Source organism: Myotis myotis, unplaced genomic scaffold (genome assembly GCF_014108235.1).
Source record: "Myotis myotis isolate mMyoMyo1 unplaced genomic scaffold, mMyoMyo1.p scaffold_m19_p_11, whole genome shotgun sequence".
In the NCBI taxonomy this organism is placed as follows: Eukaryota; Metazoa; Chordata; class Mammalia; order Chiroptera; family Vespertilionidae; genus Myotis; species Myotis myotis.
In genome coordinates this window covers 10,269,961-10,287,437 of record NW_023416315.1, presented here as the reverse complement: position 1 = coordinate 10,287,437, position 17,477 = coordinate 10,269,961, and the positions used below count along the sequence as shown (strand labels likewise).

At 43.3% G+C, this 17,477-nt stretch overlaps 1 protein-coding gene across 1 annotated transcript in view; it reads left to right on the top strand.

Annotated features, from left to right (window-relative positions):
* The window catches only part of POU6F2 (POU class 6 homeobox 2), a 398,488-nt gene extending 382,095 nt beyond the window's left edge, over positions 1–16,393 (top strand). Inside the window, exons 8-10 of the mRNA XM_036326978.1 lie at positions 4,440–4,608; positions 11,622–11,790; positions 15,446–16,393. Coding sequence (XP_036182871.1) covers positions 4,440–4,608; positions 11,622–11,790; positions 15,446–15,950 — 843 coding nt within the window. The 3' untranslated portion in view covers positions 15,951–16,393. The remainder of the gene's footprint in view (positions 1–4,439; positions 4,609–11,621; positions 11,791–15,445) is intronic.
* The last annotated feature ends 1,084 nt before the right edge of the window (positions 16,394–17,477 follow it).

Sequence of the window (17,477 nt, the reverse complement as noted above, 5' to 3'; positions counted from 1 at the left end):
TTAAAAATAATGTATATAAAAGCACGTGGGAAGCATCTAATAAATGGTGTCCATAGAGGTGGCCTCTCAAGATGAAGGCATTAGAATGAAACATCTACCTTTATAGAAGCTAAGTTTCCCTTTTCCCTCCAAGAAAGAGAAGGAGCCTTTGTGCTTCTAGTAATTCCCTCACTCCTGCATTTTCTTTTGGTAATCTATTTCAATTTTTGTGGCCAGTTATGTTTTAGGTATTTATACACCTATTTCTTTTGCCAATAATCATCCATACAAGTACATATGATTTTCACAGTGTCAGTGTCTGAAAACCCAACATAATTAAATCTAACAAAATAACATTTTTCTAATGCTGCTTATTTAAATTATATTAAATACTTATATTGAATCCCAGCGTTGATATTTCATGAAGTAGCTTCAATCTCAGTTTTAAGCTACTTGATGGGAAAAAAAACCTCTGTGATTCAATATAAGTATTTTAGTGCATTAATCTTCAGAAATATTTTTCTAAAGATTAATGCACTAAAATATTTACACCAAGCATATCAAAGATGGGACTATTTATAGAGTTTACCTGAAAGAATTGCAGCTTTAGGCATGGGAGGTAACAGAAATGTTACCTCTAATATCCTCTTTTTTTGAGGGAAGAAGTTATGAAAGAGAAGTCAATCTCTGAGATGGTTTTGATATGCACAATAAGCTAGTCTATCTGGGCTCACAAGTGATTTTGGAATTAACAAATACATGTCTATCCTGGCAATTGGAAGAAGATAGATGGGCTCCATTAGATGATACTGTTTATATAATCTTGATTCCTGACAAGTAAGAAACTTTTCTAATTTTTATTGGTTTTTCTGAAGTGCCTGGTTGAACTCCAGAAGGTAAGCAGGACCCCCAGAGTCCTTACAAATAGATTTACTTCCTTTGGAAGAAATATATCTTCCTTATATTTTTGGATATCTTAGATTCATCTTTCTCTTTAACTATGTAGACATAGAACAAGCTCTTAAAAGAACTATTTTATTTTCCTTTCAAATTCCTCCTCCTGCGTAGCTAAATGCATAAACCCTCGCTTGCTTTAGTGACTTCTAAGTGAGACTGCAGCCTTGTCATTTTTTCTTTACTGAGTTGTTCTGAGGAAGAAAATTTAAATTGATTATTGTCTCATCTAGTTCCTTGATGGTACTTTACCACACCCAAGTCCAATAAAATATTGATGAAGCGGTAACACTGAAGACTATCTCATGATTCAGAAACTCAAAACTGTAAAAAGCTTTTGTCTCATAACAATATTTAGAAGGACAACTCAATAGGTTAGAGGGGCAAGACTGACATGCAAACATCCATCACATTTTATTGAACAAATTAAAATAGATTTAATCTTTAATGTGTGTCCCTAGAACAAAATTTGCTGGATATAATTGTTGATTATATGCTCAGCAGATTGGCTAATTACTTTAGGCAGATGCTTGATGCATATTAATTTGGATTCCATGATGATTATAACTACCTTTAGTTTACAATGTAGCCTCCACTTAGCACAGTCTTGTAACGATAAGGATGTTCACTTGAAATGTAACTGCTGGCAATTCTGTAGGGGACAGGATGGCATCATGGAGCCCTGAACTACAGTAGGAACCTAGATTCTAACATTCAGCAGACCACGTGGTCTTAGAGCAGTCGGTTAAGTCTCGTAATCATGCGAGGCACATCTGCCGCACAGGAATATGGTGTGATTCCAGGGAGCAAAAGCATTATCATGGGGAACCACATTTCCAACGTAGCACCTTACTAACAATTGTCTGAAGGCAAAATGTTAATTGGTGGTTCAAAACACTTTAGGGAATTAAAAAACTGATATTTCTGCCGAAAACCGGTTTGGCTCAGTGGATAGAGCGTCGGCCTGCGGACTGAAGGGTCCCGGGTTCGATTCCGGTCAAGGGCATGTACCTGGGTTGCGGGCATATCCCCAGTGGGGGATGTGCAGGAGGCAGCTGATCGATGTTTCTCTCTCATCGATGTTTCTAACTCTCTATCTCTCTCCCTTCCTCTCTGTAAAAAATCAATAAAATATATTTTTTTTAAAAAAACTGATATTTCCAAGTGTTGGCAATGGTGTGAAGCAACTAGAATTTTCATACATTGCTGGTGAGAATATGAAATGCCACAATCACTTTGGATATTGGCTTGGTAGTTTTTTAAAAGTTAAATATGCATTTACAGTATGATCCAGTGCTCACCACAATTCCACTCCTAGGTGTTTACATAAGAGAAGTGAAAACACAGGACACACAAAGGCTTGTTCATAACAGCTTCATTCATGAAAGCTCCAAACTAGAAATAACCCAAATGTGCCTCGACTGATGAATGGGGTAAACAATTTATATCATAGATTTAGATATAGATAGATGCTATCTATACCATTCAGCAATAAAAAAGGAATGACTACTGATACATGCAACAAAATGGATGGATCTCAAAAATAGTATCCGAGCAAAGGAAGCCAGGTACACAGAAAAGCACATCCTGAGTTACTCCACTTCCAGATTCATGTCAAACAAGTCCATAGGCAGAAAGCAGAGCAGTGGTTGTCTGGGGCTGGGAGTTCAGGGAAAACTGATTGCAAAGGGAACTGGGGAATTTTGTGGAATAATGGGGAGGTTCTATATCTTGCTTATGATGGTGGTTCCACAGGTGTATATTTTTGACAAATTCATCAAACTGTATGCTTGAAACGGATTGTATTTTATTATGTGTAAATTATATCTCAATAAAGTTCAGTGAAAGAAATGAACACAGACACACACACACACACACACACACACACAAACACACACACACACATTGGGAAAGCAATGGCAAATGTGGCATTGTAACATTTCAGGCTCTCACATCCTGAGAAGGTGGCTCACACATCATAGTTCAGGGCCTGATCTGATTCTACTCCCAGGCTGACTTCCTGTCCTAAAACCCTTCCTACCCCCCTGTGAGTGTGATGATGGCTATGAAAGCACTTTGTAAGCCAAAAAGCACTGTGTCCAGTTAACAAAGGTGGCAGATGGCCCCTGCTGAGGCTTCTCCTGCACCTGCTCAGGGTCCTGGGCTGCCCTCTGTGCCAGCTTTCTAGGAGGGCAAGACTCGGATCAAAAGAGATGCTTCCCCGCCTTAAGTGTTCCTGGCACCCGCACTCACTTCCCCTCCCTTTCTCCTTCCTCTGCTCAGCGGAGCTCTTCTCACCTCTCAGAACAACAGTCCTTTGATAACCTGTGAAGGAGTCATGAATAAATGGACATAAAAATAGAGTTCCTTAAGTCACACAGAATTTTTAAAATCAAGTAAATTCTTACTTGTGACTAAGAGCTTGAGCTTAGGGTCAGAGATCATCCAGGCACCAGCTCCTCCACACCTACCGGATGTACCTACAACACCTCTAACCTCTCAGTGCCTCAGCTTCTTGTTTATATAAAAAAAAAAGCAGTCAAAACAATAACCCACACCCTGGCCGGTGTTTCTCAGTGGCTAGAGTGTCGGCCTGCACACTGAAGGGCAGCAGGTTCAATCCCTGGTTCTGGTCAGGACGAGTGTGAGAGGCAACTGACCCATATGTCTCTCTCACACTGATGTTTCTCTCTCTCTCTCTCTCTCTCTCTCTCTCTCTCTCTCTCTCTCTCCCTCCCTCCCTCCCTCCCTTCCACTCTCTCTTAAAAATCAATGGAAAAAAATATCCTCAGGTGAGGATTACCAAAAAAATTTCAGGCTGACATGAGAATTAAATGAGAGAGTGCATGCAAGTCCTAAATGGAGTGCTGGCGGAGAGTAGGAAAGTGACCAGTGAGATCTACAAATGTTTATAGATATTTTTGTCCTGACTGCCCCAATTTCTCTCTTAATTTTCTATCAGATATTAGAGAGCCTTTTTCCTGGCTCCACAGTAATACACCCAGACTCCTTGGTCTGGGAGAGCAGAAAGTTCTCATATTCGGTCAGCCTTATTAAATTGGGAATTGCCTAAAAACACCAGTTACCTAAGACAACTGGCTGGACACAGCCGGACCTTTATAACTGAGTTTTGCATTCCAAGTTGATTGTAAGCATTATAGTTCATCTACATGTACTTACAAAGCCGGTCAAATGTGCTGTAATTGTTTGAACAGGCAGAAAGCTATACACGGTGTTCAAGAAATGTAGAAAATTGGGTGCTCCAGTGAGCCAAGTAGGGAATTAATAATATATTTAGAATTACTAATAAAATGCCTGTCAAGCAAGCAGCAACATATTACATACCCAAAAAAATCCTGCCTGCTGTCTAGGAGAATGTTCGCTCTTCCTAAGAAGTACATGTTCTTGGAAATAAAATGATTCAACCACAGATGAAACTTCTGGTCCCTAGCATTTTCCTCCTGATTTTTCATTCATTTGTGTGTTTCTTACATCTTCCCGTGTAGCTCCACCAACCCTCCCAGACGTCAGTGGGTCAAGCAGCCTCCCAAGGCAATCTTCTGCACCTGGCTCACAGCCAAGCATCCATGTCTCAAAGCCCTGTCCGGCAGGCTTCTTCCTCCTCCTCCTCGTCCTCCTCTTCTTCAGCTTTGAGCGTGGGCCAGTTAGTCAGCAGTAAGTATCCTTTCTGGCTCAGTTAAGTCATAATGGCCTCCTTGTTGCCTGTTTGCAATGCTCTCCTCTCCTCTCTCTTCTGTTCTCTTCTCTCTCTCTCTCTCTCTCTCTCTCTCTCTCTCTCTCTCTCTCTCTCTCTTTCTCGTACTCTACCTTCCTCTCTCTTTTTTATTAGCTCAACCTCGAAGAGGAATTTCTGGCCCTGCTAAGCCAATATTTGTATGGAGTCCATGCTGTGGGCCAGATGGTTCCTTTGGGATGCAGGCCTGCGAAGCACACCCCCTCCATAAGTACCTGTAGGGACTGGTTTCCATTTCAAGTGCTTTCTGATGTGCTGAGTCAGTCCTGCCACTTCAGAAGGGAGGAACTGATCAGCTTGCAGGGCATGAGCCATATAGCTCAGAAATGAAATAACCAACAGCAGGCACTGAGCCCACAGGTCAAAATGCTTTTCTGTGTGTTTGAAGTCTCCTGCCATTCTATTTGTAGGTGGCAGAGGAAATAAAAGAGAGCGTGCCTGAGGGTGGGTAGCTGTGTGTGCACAATGAGCTGCCTCCAGTGGCATGTCGGGGAAGCTGATGGGCTAGAGCCATCGCTGGACTTACAGTTGCTACATATTTTGAGCATGTTACTTAGTTAATTCCCTTATGTCTCAAAACCCGACTACAGAATGAATAGCACATGCAGTATATTCTGATGAGTAATAGTACATGGAGTGATTTCTCAAACTACTGTTTCAGCTTTCATTTGTAGGATTTTCAAGGACCTTTAAATATTTTACTCATTTTAATACTCACAAGGTATTGTAAGTCCTCCTTTTTAGATACTGAACCTCGCATCAAGTAGAACCTGAAAAGTGCAACCTATTTTGACCATCTTATGTCAGAGGAACCAGATTCAGTCTTAGTTGAGAGACCCTGGCACCCTGTATGACCAATATAATGGGTGACAAAGCCAGGATGATAACCCAAGACGTCTAAATCAATGGATTGTATATATTCGATACACCAGAGCTGCTATAAAAGATAGAATGCTTATACATGAGTCTTATCCAGTGAAATTTGAATGACAAAATATAGCAAATCACCTGAATATCTTTGAATATTTTTTAAAAGCCTGGGCCCATGCCTTATAAGTAAAACATAAGAGCTTTTCTCTGAGCCAATTTGAAGAGAAAAACTAGACATCTTGCATATTATGAAATATATAATCAAGCATGAAATATGCAATTAAAATTCTTTTTGTCCAAGATTAAATTCACCTAATCTGCACATAGGCTAATGTGAGGAGCCCTAACCCCATACTTCAGATGTAGTTGTTATGTAGGTTAAATTACAGGGAAAACAAAGGGTCAGTCAACCTAAACAGAAAAATAAACACATTTATTGAGCACTATCTATACACCAGGGAACTGATTACCAAAAAATACAGAGAACAAAGCAAAATGAATGCTATGATCAACATATGTATAGGGACACTGAAGATATAGTACATGGTTATCTCAGTTTTAGAAGCTGAGATAGAATGGAAGGGCTTGCTATAGTAATTAATCCTTAAATTGAGTTCAGATGGTAAATGGAGCGACAAATTCCTCCAAAAAGCAAGGTCATAGTTGAACCTGTGGTCAAAACCTTGGTTAATGACTGCCCCATATCATACTCAAAGGGTTCAACAACCTGTCATTGTTCCAGATGAACTGAAGTGGGCAAGTCATACAAAAATCTTCCCCACTCCAGGCAAAAGAACGCAGAATTAATGTGTTAGCAATGATAACAGGATCTTCATGTGCAAAGAACACCACATCTGGGCTCAGGATTACCAGATATGCACATTCATTAGGACATCTGCACAATACCTGTTCCCAGCAGCTACACAGCTTGCCCTATGTTAGACCTTGATCAGTCTCTACAGTTGTCAGAGGTGAATATACTTTCTATAAGCAGGGCTTTTGGAAAGTCTAGGAGAGTCAAACAATTGACTTGGAAAATGTCCCAAGTTGGGTTGATTTACACAGTACTGCTTAAATATAGGTGGATTTGGGATTCTTTATTCTTTTCTGGGTTTGGTTTTTCAGTACACTTGTCTTGAACCCCTGATCTGTAAATTTGATTCATAGACAACAAAGGGCTGATAGTCAATACCAGAAAAACCAAAGCTATAAAGTGAATGTAAAGATGCATGGCGACAGCTTGTGGCACAGAGGAACCCCTGGTTCACATAATCACAATTCACATCATTTTCCACAAACCAGTGAAGTCACCATATTGCAAGTAAGCTGTTCTCTCAAATTGCGTTGTATGTTACCAAATGGTTTTTTATTTCTCAGAAATATTTGGTAAATATGTCCATTATTTGCTATGAGAATAGCACTGAAAAGCAGATGGATGTTTACATAAGGCAGTTAATTCATGCTTGGCAGCTTTTTTAAAGATGCATATTTCTTCTATAAGAATCCCACAAGCAGAGGTTATAGAAGGGTGATATTGAGAGGTGGTGATTATTCAACAGCCCACTTGACAACCCCTTACACGGATGCCCAGGCTAACAGTTGGAAGGAGTTAGATTTTAAAAACTAAACAAAACATCTGTCCTGAGCACTCAGTTCAGTATTGGCCCAGTGACCATACACCCAGATTCTACAGAGCGGGTTTGTTTTCACACCATTTGCATTTAGCGCCCATAAAAATCTTTTTACTTTTTAGCCTGTGCATTCCAGATTAGTTTGAGAAACATCATCAGTATATTACAAGTCACTGCCAATTTTCAATGCCAGTTTATTCTAAATCTCCAAGTCAGTTAGACCCCATATAGGTCGATCTTCTGGCTCCTCTAACAAGGGAAAGATTCAGGGTGGACCCTGGCAGTCACTGCTAGTCTTTCTGGCCCTGTAATTAATATATTGGGCTGACTTCATCTGGAGCAAACTTCTATAAAAGGTGCCACTTCCTCTTCAGTGCTGAATCCACCCTGTGCACGATCTGAGGGCTCCCTCTGAGGTCCCATTAATACGGCCTCAGATTCATCCTTAAAACTGATACAACCTCCCAGAGCCAGGAGAATGAATGACAGAAAGCCAGATTGACACATCTCAGGGTGGAATGTCAACCTCTGAGCTAATTTGAGAGCTGAGGTGACATTCCGGGAGGGCTTCCACTTACAAGGCCTCATTTTTTTTTTATTTTCCTTTCCCTGCTCAATCAGAAAAGCATACGGGGGTGGGCAAATGTAGATCTACAGTTGTGCGTATGCAAAACACAAGAGTTTATTCTTGGATTTTTGTAATCCTAAACTGCCTTTTGCCCACCCCCTTATTCCTTAAGGAAGAGGAACTATTCAAACAGCAGGAAAAAAACCCTCAAAAGTTTAAGACAGAAACTTTAGAATCAGAAAAGATAGCATCAGCTCTTTTAATTAATTCAAAACATCTTATAGACACCATCTAATGAACTCTCACAGTGTATGAAGACAAGTTACACATGTGATAATCAGGGTAAAACTAATATTGTCCATGGGTGGGCCCCTTCTTTCCGTGGTTGGGCCCCTTCTTTCCAGGGCGGGCCCCTTTGCATGGTGAGACTTTTGTGCTCTTGAGACCTATGGCTCAAAACTATAATAAGACATTTTGCCATCTGACTTTATGGATAAGAGCACTAATATAAAGAAAGCCAGGCAGCTCATCTCCAGCAATCAACGAATTTTACAATGTGAGACTGATTTCTCCTCCCTGGGCCTTTGTCCGATAGATCATCACCCTGTTTCAATTTCACAAGGAAATCTATCTTATCAGTTACATACTAAGTAGAACCAGGAAAAAGACAGGAGTGGAAAACGTGTGAGAGGAGGAAGAAGGAATTCTGTCTCTGGTGTCATAAATGCCTGTGTGGGGCCTCACAGAAGCCACTGGGCTCAGTGAGACAGGTGCCCACCTCTGTGAGCCTTAGAGTCAAGTTCGATAGCAACACTGCTCAATGCACCGGGGGTGAGAGTCCATAGCTTTCTTTCCAACTCTGATTATTGTCAGTGATCTGGCAAAAAGCAACCTGCACAATCACACACACACACACACACACACAGAGAGATTTAGTTCCTGGTCTCAAGGAACTAGTAAGGAGACAAATGATAAAAGCAGCAGGGGAAGAGAGAGAAATAAGGTTGAATAGATTTACATAAAATTCAGCCCAAGTCAAAAACCGGCCTGGTACTGCATGGCCTAATCTGGTGGCTGTGCAGGCCCTGCGTCTGGAGTAGCTGAGGGACAGCCTTCCAGATTCAAGACCCACCTTTCACCAGCTGATGAACTCAACTGATTCCCATTGATCTAAAGATGGGCCTAATAGAAAGCACAACTTTACTTCCCACACACGCTACTTAGCTTTGCTCAGAAACAAACTCTCTCCCCAACTCCAGACTACACTGCTCACCCCAGCCCACTGGCACCCAGATGTTTGCCACTTGCTGTATACAGTGGGGGTTGGGGTGAGGAAGAGCAAGGACTGGGTGCCTGACCAGGAGCCCTTCCCTTCTGGCCCCACCAGTCTTACACAAGTGGTAGAGCAAGTTCTCTGTGGAGTGGAACCTGGTGAATAAAAGTGGCAAAAGGATTCAAAAAAGACAGTGACATGCGGAAGATGCCATGCCCAGACTTGGTCATGCCAGAGCCACAGAGAAGGCCTCTGTCTGTGCCGTCCAGGGATCTGTTGCATCAGAACCCCCTGTGGTACATGTTAAAAATGCACATCCCTGGACCCCAGGTGACTCTCACACCTGCCAAATCAAGTCCACCACCTTCCTACAAGCCACACTGTCACAAGGGAAGTCTCTGGCTTCCATTCTCTCCCCCTCGGTTTTGAAGCTCCACTGCCCACGCTTGCAGGTCTGACAAGCCCCTCTGCCTGCTCCCCTGGAGAGAGGCCAGGCCCCTCCTTCACTGGGCCATTTCTTACAAGTGTCCCTCTCTGTTCTAACCAGAGTGCTTCCACGATTATTCTGCTATAAACCTCCCATCCCACACCCAACCCCATAAGGAACCATTTTACACTTTTTTTATCCTAATTGCCCTCCTTCCCCCATGAAATGTTAATACCACAGATATACTGCACCCCTGTTCTGTGTATATACTGTGGCCTTTTGGGGACCAGAACCATTGTGCTAAGACTTTTCCACCTTCCCCACCACCACCCAGCACCAATCTCGCCTTGGCAATGCGAAATGGGCTCAGCAAGGCAGCAGGTCTGAGAAGGGCTTGGAGAGGAGGAGGAGGAGGAGGAGGAGGAGGAGGAGGAGAAGGAGGAAGGGGGGGGCGGCGGGCAGCCAGAGTCGGTTCCAGCTAGCTGCTTGTTCCCAAGTTCAAATGTAGCCCTGGTGCAGCCAAATCTTCATGTTCTTTTTCATGTTTCAAAAGAACATGAAAAATCTAGATTATTTTTTTTTTTTTAGAAACTTCCCAATGTTTAAATGTTGGCAAGTAATTAAACAAATGTGTAAGTATCAGAAAAGCTGAGTTTTATTTGCTGAAAGGTTGCTCGTTGTTAACTTCTGCTCTAGGGATTTTTTTATTATTATTATTATTAGTTAAGGTATTACAAATGTGTCCTCATCCCCCCCATTAACCCCTAACCTCCCCCTCCCGCCCCCCCCCCCCCCCCCCCCCCCCCCCGCCCGCCCCGCATACTCATGCTCCCATCCCCCTGTTGTCCATGTCCATTGGTTTGGCTTATATACATGTATACAAGTCCTTCCGTTGATCTCTTCCCCTTACCCCCCCCCACCCACACACACTACTTTCCTTCTGGGGATTGATAGCCTGATCGCTGTTTCTCAGTCTGCTCTAGGGATTTTTTAAAGGAAGAAATTAGAGGAGGGATTCAAGGCTGTTGTGTGTGGATGAGACCTCCCAGAATCCCTAGCAAACCCTTCAAGCTGCGCCAGGCCGCTGTGCTGGTGGGATTTAATCCAGTCCTAGAAAAATTGGCTCTTGGGGATGCAAATATTTCTTTCTTTTCATGATAAGAGTGTTTAGAGCCCTGAGCCCAGAAGGATACTATAGTCCACCACAATCCTTAGACAAGTACTCAAAGTTATTGAAATGGATGGGTTATTGTGCAGAGAGAGGACGAGAAAAACTTTTCACCTGCGCCCTAGGAATGAGGTGGAGAACAATGGAATCGGCAGGCAGGGAGAATGGCTTCGCTCCAGGCGGGGTCCAGCCCCACTTTGAAATCTTCCACCATCCCCAGCCCATGCTGTCTCCTGCTTGGTGTGTGCTTTCATTTATCCAGGGATCAGTCGCCAGGGGAGGGGAGTTTCATTCTCCAGCTGTTGTGTCATTTCCCTTGGTAAGTCCTTAATTGACCGAGTTATCTGGCACCGAAGGAGACTGCCCGCCGTAGGTATTTTTATTATGTGCCCTTTCCAGGGACAAAGGCAGCAGGGCCCATAAACTGCTTGGTGGCGAGAGGATATATTATCCTCACAGCTTCATCATAAGCATGCTCTTTCGAAGGGTTAATGTGAACATGAGAAATTAGGCAATTTTGCCATCTATTAGCCTGGCTACATTGGTGACCAAGTGAAGGAAAAATACAAAATACTATTTTCTTCCAAGGGCACTTTTTAGCACTCAAAATACCAATCAAGGCAGTTCACATTGAAACCTTGCCCATCTTATATTTTTGCACAATATTTGGACATAGTTATGTTGCCTCCCCCATAGCAGTGCCTTCCTGCCCTGGCTCTTTGTTAAGCCCTAAGGAAGACGCTCTTGTACTGTGGAAGTGGCGGTGTGAGCAGCCTTTGGTTTTATCTGGGATAGGAATATCTTGAAGGATAACTTGAGGAGGTGCTGAGGATGGGGGCTTGGGTGCCTCACCTGGGAGACCAAGGAAACATCATGCCATGTTGCTTTCCCCACTGCTCTGCTTGAAAGAGGACCATTTTCCCATAAACCATAAGAAACAGATGTGACTCGGATATATGCTGACATATTGATCCTGTTTTTAAAAACATCTCTACAGATCCCCAAACGGCAGCGGGTGAGGTGGATGGGGTTAATCTGGAGGAGATCCGAGAATTTGCCAAAGCTTTTAAAATCCGGCGCCTGTCCCTGGGCCTGACGCAGACTCAGGTGGGACAGGCCCTCAGTGCCACAGAGGGCCCCGCGTACAGCCAGTCAGCCATCTGCAGGTAACCCGCGCCTGCATGCTCCGCCTCTCCCGCCGGCCTGGGCCTCCTCTGCCCTTGCAGCTTGGCTTTTCTTCTTCGGGTGGGCAAAGCCGGAGGGGTCCAGGGTGGGAACAAAGTGTGGGGCGGCTCCGTGATGAAATGGGTGGTAGCGATGGGAATGAAGGTGCTGACGCAGACTTGCGGGCCCTGGCTTGGTAACTCCTGTCAACTCAGAGAACCTCCAAGGCGGCCTCCTGGGAAATACCCTACCCCAGCCTCCTCCAGGCTGCAGGTGGGTGTCAGTGCAAATGGAAAGCTGCCAGTCCCGGTGGGTGCTCATGCCCCCACCATTTTCTGTGAAGGGATGGCTGCCAGGATTTCCCAAGAAAACTCACCGTAAAGCAATTGAACCACCTTGGGACCTTGAAGGAGCTTTTACCTCTCCTTCCCAGATACCAGTTTAAAAGCACATTTTTAAAAAAAGAAGCACCTGCTTTACGTGGCTCCAAAAAGGGGTACTGAGAATCTGGCCTCATCTGGCCCACCCCCCGCCCCCCATCCCCAAAAAAAAATTTAAATAAATAAAGAACAGAATCCAGCCTTGGTTGTGTTCAAGTTGATCTGGGTCAAGCTGCCAGAAGCAGCCGCGCGCATGCATGTGTGTGTTGCACTAATCCGCTGTTTATGCATGAGGCAACAAAGGCACTTCGGGAAGAGCTTTTTCCTCTTGGGCAATGCCTTATGAGTCCTCCTCCATCAGGAACAGCCAAGAAACCAACTCTAAACTCATTTAAGTGGATTTTGTTCTTGGTGATCCATGAAATGCTGCCTTTTTATCTGCTCTTTATACTTTTAATGTATTCCCCAAAGGACGGAAGTGTACTTTTCCTGCAGTTTGAGACTAAGGTTATAAATAACATCAGTATGGGGTAGTAGCTTGCAGCTTACATTTTGCTCAATGATTTTCCATAAAACCCATTGATTGTTGTTAAATACAAAAAGCTCCATAGGATCCTCTCACTTCTATGGCCTCCCCTACTGTTTTTTCTTATAAGATACCTCCCTGTAGAAAATAACCTTTATTCAGTCTACACAAGGAGACTGCTGCTGGGAAATTTGTTTCAAGGCTTGTATATGTTATTCCAAACAATATGTACAGGAGCCTCAACACTAACAAGCAGCATCAGTGATACGAATACTGCTGCTCCCTGTTGGGAAACATTCATTTTGGTTCATCTTGACAGCCTTGCGATAAAGGCAGCCACAGGTTTTTAAGTTGTTGCCAATTTGCTATTGTTACTAAGGTCCTCTTTGGCTTAGGTTTAGCCCTAAAATCTGATTTCCTTTTATAGGTTTAAGTGCTATCTAATGTTTTCACTGCCATAGGGAGTGATTCTTGGGCATTCCCAATCAAATATGTTGATGTCTAAAGTCTTCCCCGGGGGAGGCCAAAAAGCTGTGGCTGAAATGATCAGAGACCTGGGAATTCATTGTATAAAAGAATATGTCGATGCCTTGACTTTTTGGCCTTTCTGTAGCTTCTGGTATTTCAGTGAGATGATTTTATGAGCTCACTACCATGAAAAAAAAAGAAAAGAATGAAAGTCTTAAAAGAAACCAAAATCTGACATAGAAACAATTCGAGTTCATTTAAAGGTGAAAGGAATCTGCACGCCCAGGTGTCACTTCTCCCTTCTTTGCTGCAGGGACTCCCAGGTGCTGTTTTGATAAGCTCCTCCTAATTAGAGACACAGAGGAAAAAACACCACCAATATGACGGGACAGCCCTCTCATAGGCTTCCTCCCCGTGCCATGGCGCTGTAAAGAGTTTGAGCTTTAGGACTTTTCTAGGGAATGACGGGAAAATGAGTGATGTGGCAATTAACAGGACAATGAGAGTGCTGGGGAAGCTTGCCACAAGGGATGAGCTCACTAAATGACATGAAATTCATTTTTATTGAAAGCAAAATGTACTTCCTCCCTCTCTGACCAGGACTTGAAGTTGTATTTTATTTTTATAAAATAAACAAATAACTCCTTGAACTATGCTTGGAAGTGAATGCTATAAGAATTGCATTAAAATTTCATACTACTTGCTCTATTTATCACAACATAAGATATCTAAAATGCAGCTCCAAAAATACGATCATGGCACATAAAGGAAGCTTATCCTTTTGTGTCCTTTTGCAAGATTCCTTACAAAACATTCTCTGACTGACGAAAGCAGGTTCATTTTGGCTCTATGAAAACAGACTATTGTAATAAGATGCACTCCGCCATCAGACGGCTGTTTTCCAACAGCCCTGAACTTTAAAAGAGAGAGGAGAATTCTGTGTGCCTGAAGTTGTCAGATCAGAGGGTCATGAATTTGGATTTAGAATAAACAAACAAACAAGAAGAACTGTATGTTTTTCTATTTCATTGAAAATGAGTATAACTTTTATACCGAGATGTTAAAGCACTCTACATAATTTTGTCCAAGATGCTTCATATTGTTTTTAGTCAGCGTAGCAAAGAATTGCTGATGGCAATTGATGTACAGAAGGCCTCCCTCATTTACAGAAAATAATATCATTCAAGTACAGGTTGCAGATATCACACACTAAACACAGCTTGATGCCCTGGTGCAAAAGTACACTGATGCTGGGCAGGGTTTGGAAGGCACAAGGTAGCCGGAGCACATCCGGGGATGGGCGTTCATAGTAATTACAGTGCGTCCAGCCGTTTGAGTCCAGCAGTAAAGTAGCAACAGGACATGTCTGACCTGAAAAGGGAACATGTTGTCGACATACATCAGGTGAAAATTGTTTGTTACCAGAGGGTTGGGGTGGAAGACAGAGACAGAGTGAGAGAAAGGGGAGAGAGAAAGATTGCAATGAGACACAGAGATGAAAAGAGAGTTGTACAAGAAACTTGTCCTATTTGCCACCACTAACTGTTATAAGAGATATTTCTATAGACCAATGAATGGGGGAATTAAGGAAAACATAAAAAGGGTCCTTTTCAATGAAAGAATATGAGAGCTGTTGTCTTGGATGTCACTTTCTGGTGTTAATTTCTACCTTAGAATTCTGAAGATTGGAGGAATGGTGTGGTGTGATTAAAATAAAAGCTTGTGCCCTAACCGGTTTGTCTCAGTGGACAGAACGTTGGCCTGCGGACTCAAGGGTCCCAGGTTCGATTCCGGTCAAGGGCATGTACCTTGGTTGCGGACACATACCCAGTGGGGGGTGTGCAGGAGGCAGCTGATCGATGTCTCTCTCTCATCGGTGTTTCTAACTCTCTATCCCTCTCCCTTCCTCTCTGTAAAAAATCAATAAAGTATATATTTAAAAATTAATTAATTAATTAATTTAATTAAAAAATAAAATAAAAGCTTGTATCTCGAAAGTTTACCGGAAAAAGTTCTAGGAGTTGTTTCGTTTCTATTGTGAAGGCTCATGCGTCGCGCTGTCTCCACCTCCCCCGCCCTGGTCTGTGTCCGCGCGTGTGGGCTGCATGCACTGGCATGAGGCATGCGGGAGGGCGGGTGCTGGCTTGAGCGGGCACAGCTACCTTGCAGCTGGCTGAGAATCTGGAGTGAATTCGCTCTGCCAGTCAGTCAGGCAGGCAGGCAGGAGGCCCACCCTGGCAGAGGACTCAGTTTAAGACTGTTCTTTCTCAATTCTCCCCCCAGACACACCATCCTGAGAAGCCACTTTTTCCTACCACAGGAAGCCCAAGAGAACACTATAGCTAGCAGTCTGACAGCCAAACTGAACCCTGGCCTTTTGTATCCTGCCAGGTTTGAAAAGCTGGACATCACCCCTAAAAGTGCCCAGAAGATCAAGCCGGTGCTTGAGCGGTGGATGGCTGAGGCTGAGGCCCGCCATCGAGCAGGTATGCAGAACCTGACCGAGTTTATCGGGAGTGAACCGTCCAAAAAGCGCAAGCGGCGCACCTCCTTCACCCCCCAGGCCCTTGAGATCCTCAATGCCCACTTTGAGAAGAACACACACCCCTCCGGGCAGGAAATGACCGAAATTGCCGAGAAGCTGAACTATGACCGGGAGGTAGTTAGAGTTTGGTTCTGCAATAAGAGGCAAGCCCTGAAGAACACAATTAAACGCTTAAAACAGCACGAGCCCGCCACGGCTGTCCCCCTGGAGCCCTTAACAGACTCTCTGGAAGAAAACTCCTAAAGGGACGCCCGCCAGAATCAGAGGCAAACTCCGCAGAAACTAAGCTCCATCCTTGGGACTCCACCAATAGACAACGAAACAAACAAACAAATGCATAATAAGTTAAAAATAAAATTTCAAAATAGCCCTCGTCATCCTCCTTATCGGTAAAAGACTAAGAAACCTACCAAGTGGACGGAGTGGTTTATACATGTCCATTGGTTTTCAAAAAAAAAAAAAAAAAAGGAAAAGAATTTGTTTTTGAAAATTTTTAAACACGGAATGCATCACACTGCAGGTGTGTGTGGTAGGCTAGTTCCCTCCCCCACCTGTCTCCCCACAGCCAGTTTTTTAATGGACTAAAAGCGAACCAAATAACCACATACTTTTTTCTGTATAGTATGAAAATGTGAACACATTTTAAGGAAAAAGAAAAACAAAACTAAACCAAAAAAAAACAACGAAAAAACACACACACACAAACAAGAAATACCAACAACAAAAACTTTGATCTGTTCAAAGCGAATACAAGCCTGCCACCTGGAGGAAGGATTGCGTCCTTTCAGGTTCTAAGTGCTGATTCACTCTGAAACCTATTAACCAAAGTCATTGCCAATGCGATCTTCAGTCTGCTCTTCTCTGCGTGTCAAGTTGTGTTACAAAGTTTTACGTTTGTACTTACTGGAAACCTGGGAAGCTGATTTCTCCCATCTTTCCCGTCTGTTGTCACCTATGGAGTGGGTGCCATTGTTGAAGCCGTTCTGTGAGGCTCACTATTTGCTTTTACTTTGTCTGGACAGGGTTCTTTTTTCGTTTCTTTTCTTTCTTTTTTGTTGCTGTTGTTGGGAGAGGGGGGCATCCTGGATTGTGTGCCAAAGCATTTGTTGCTTTCTTCTCACTATGACTTGTGGGTTTGAGAAAAGAAAATGGAGCTTGCACTTCTCTTTGTCCCTCCATCTCCCATCTCCCTCATACGCGGCCTCCAGTCTGCTGGAAGGCCACTCAGATCTTAGTGACATGCAGGCGAGACTCCAGAATGACTAGGGCTTTGCTCGATGAGCTGTCAACAATGGCATAAGCTGTCACTGTGCTCGCTGTCCACACCAGAACGTGGGATTTTTCTCAGTCTGTCGGCCACGTACATGGAGAGCTGATCAAAACTAATTTTGTAATATAAACAAACATAAGCTGCACATTTGTTTCAATACTTACATCTGTGTTATGCTTCTGTGCAAAGCAATTTCTCTCAGAAGTCTGATAGCCAAAGAAATGTCTCAAGATTTCAGTCAACATACACACGTAGCATGCACACACCCACATGAACACACACGAAGGAAACGGGCCAAAAAGAAAGATAGAGTGACTGGATCTTTAAAGGCCACCACGTGTCCTGTAAATCCCACCTTTTCTGCTACTTCTTTCATTCCAATAGCAATGGCAGACTTTTTTCGGGGGGTGGGGGGGGTGGTCAATTATTCTTGGAATATATAAATGGAGCAGAAAGTTGGCAGACAAACTTAAACCATTGGAATTGGGCTCTGGGTTCTT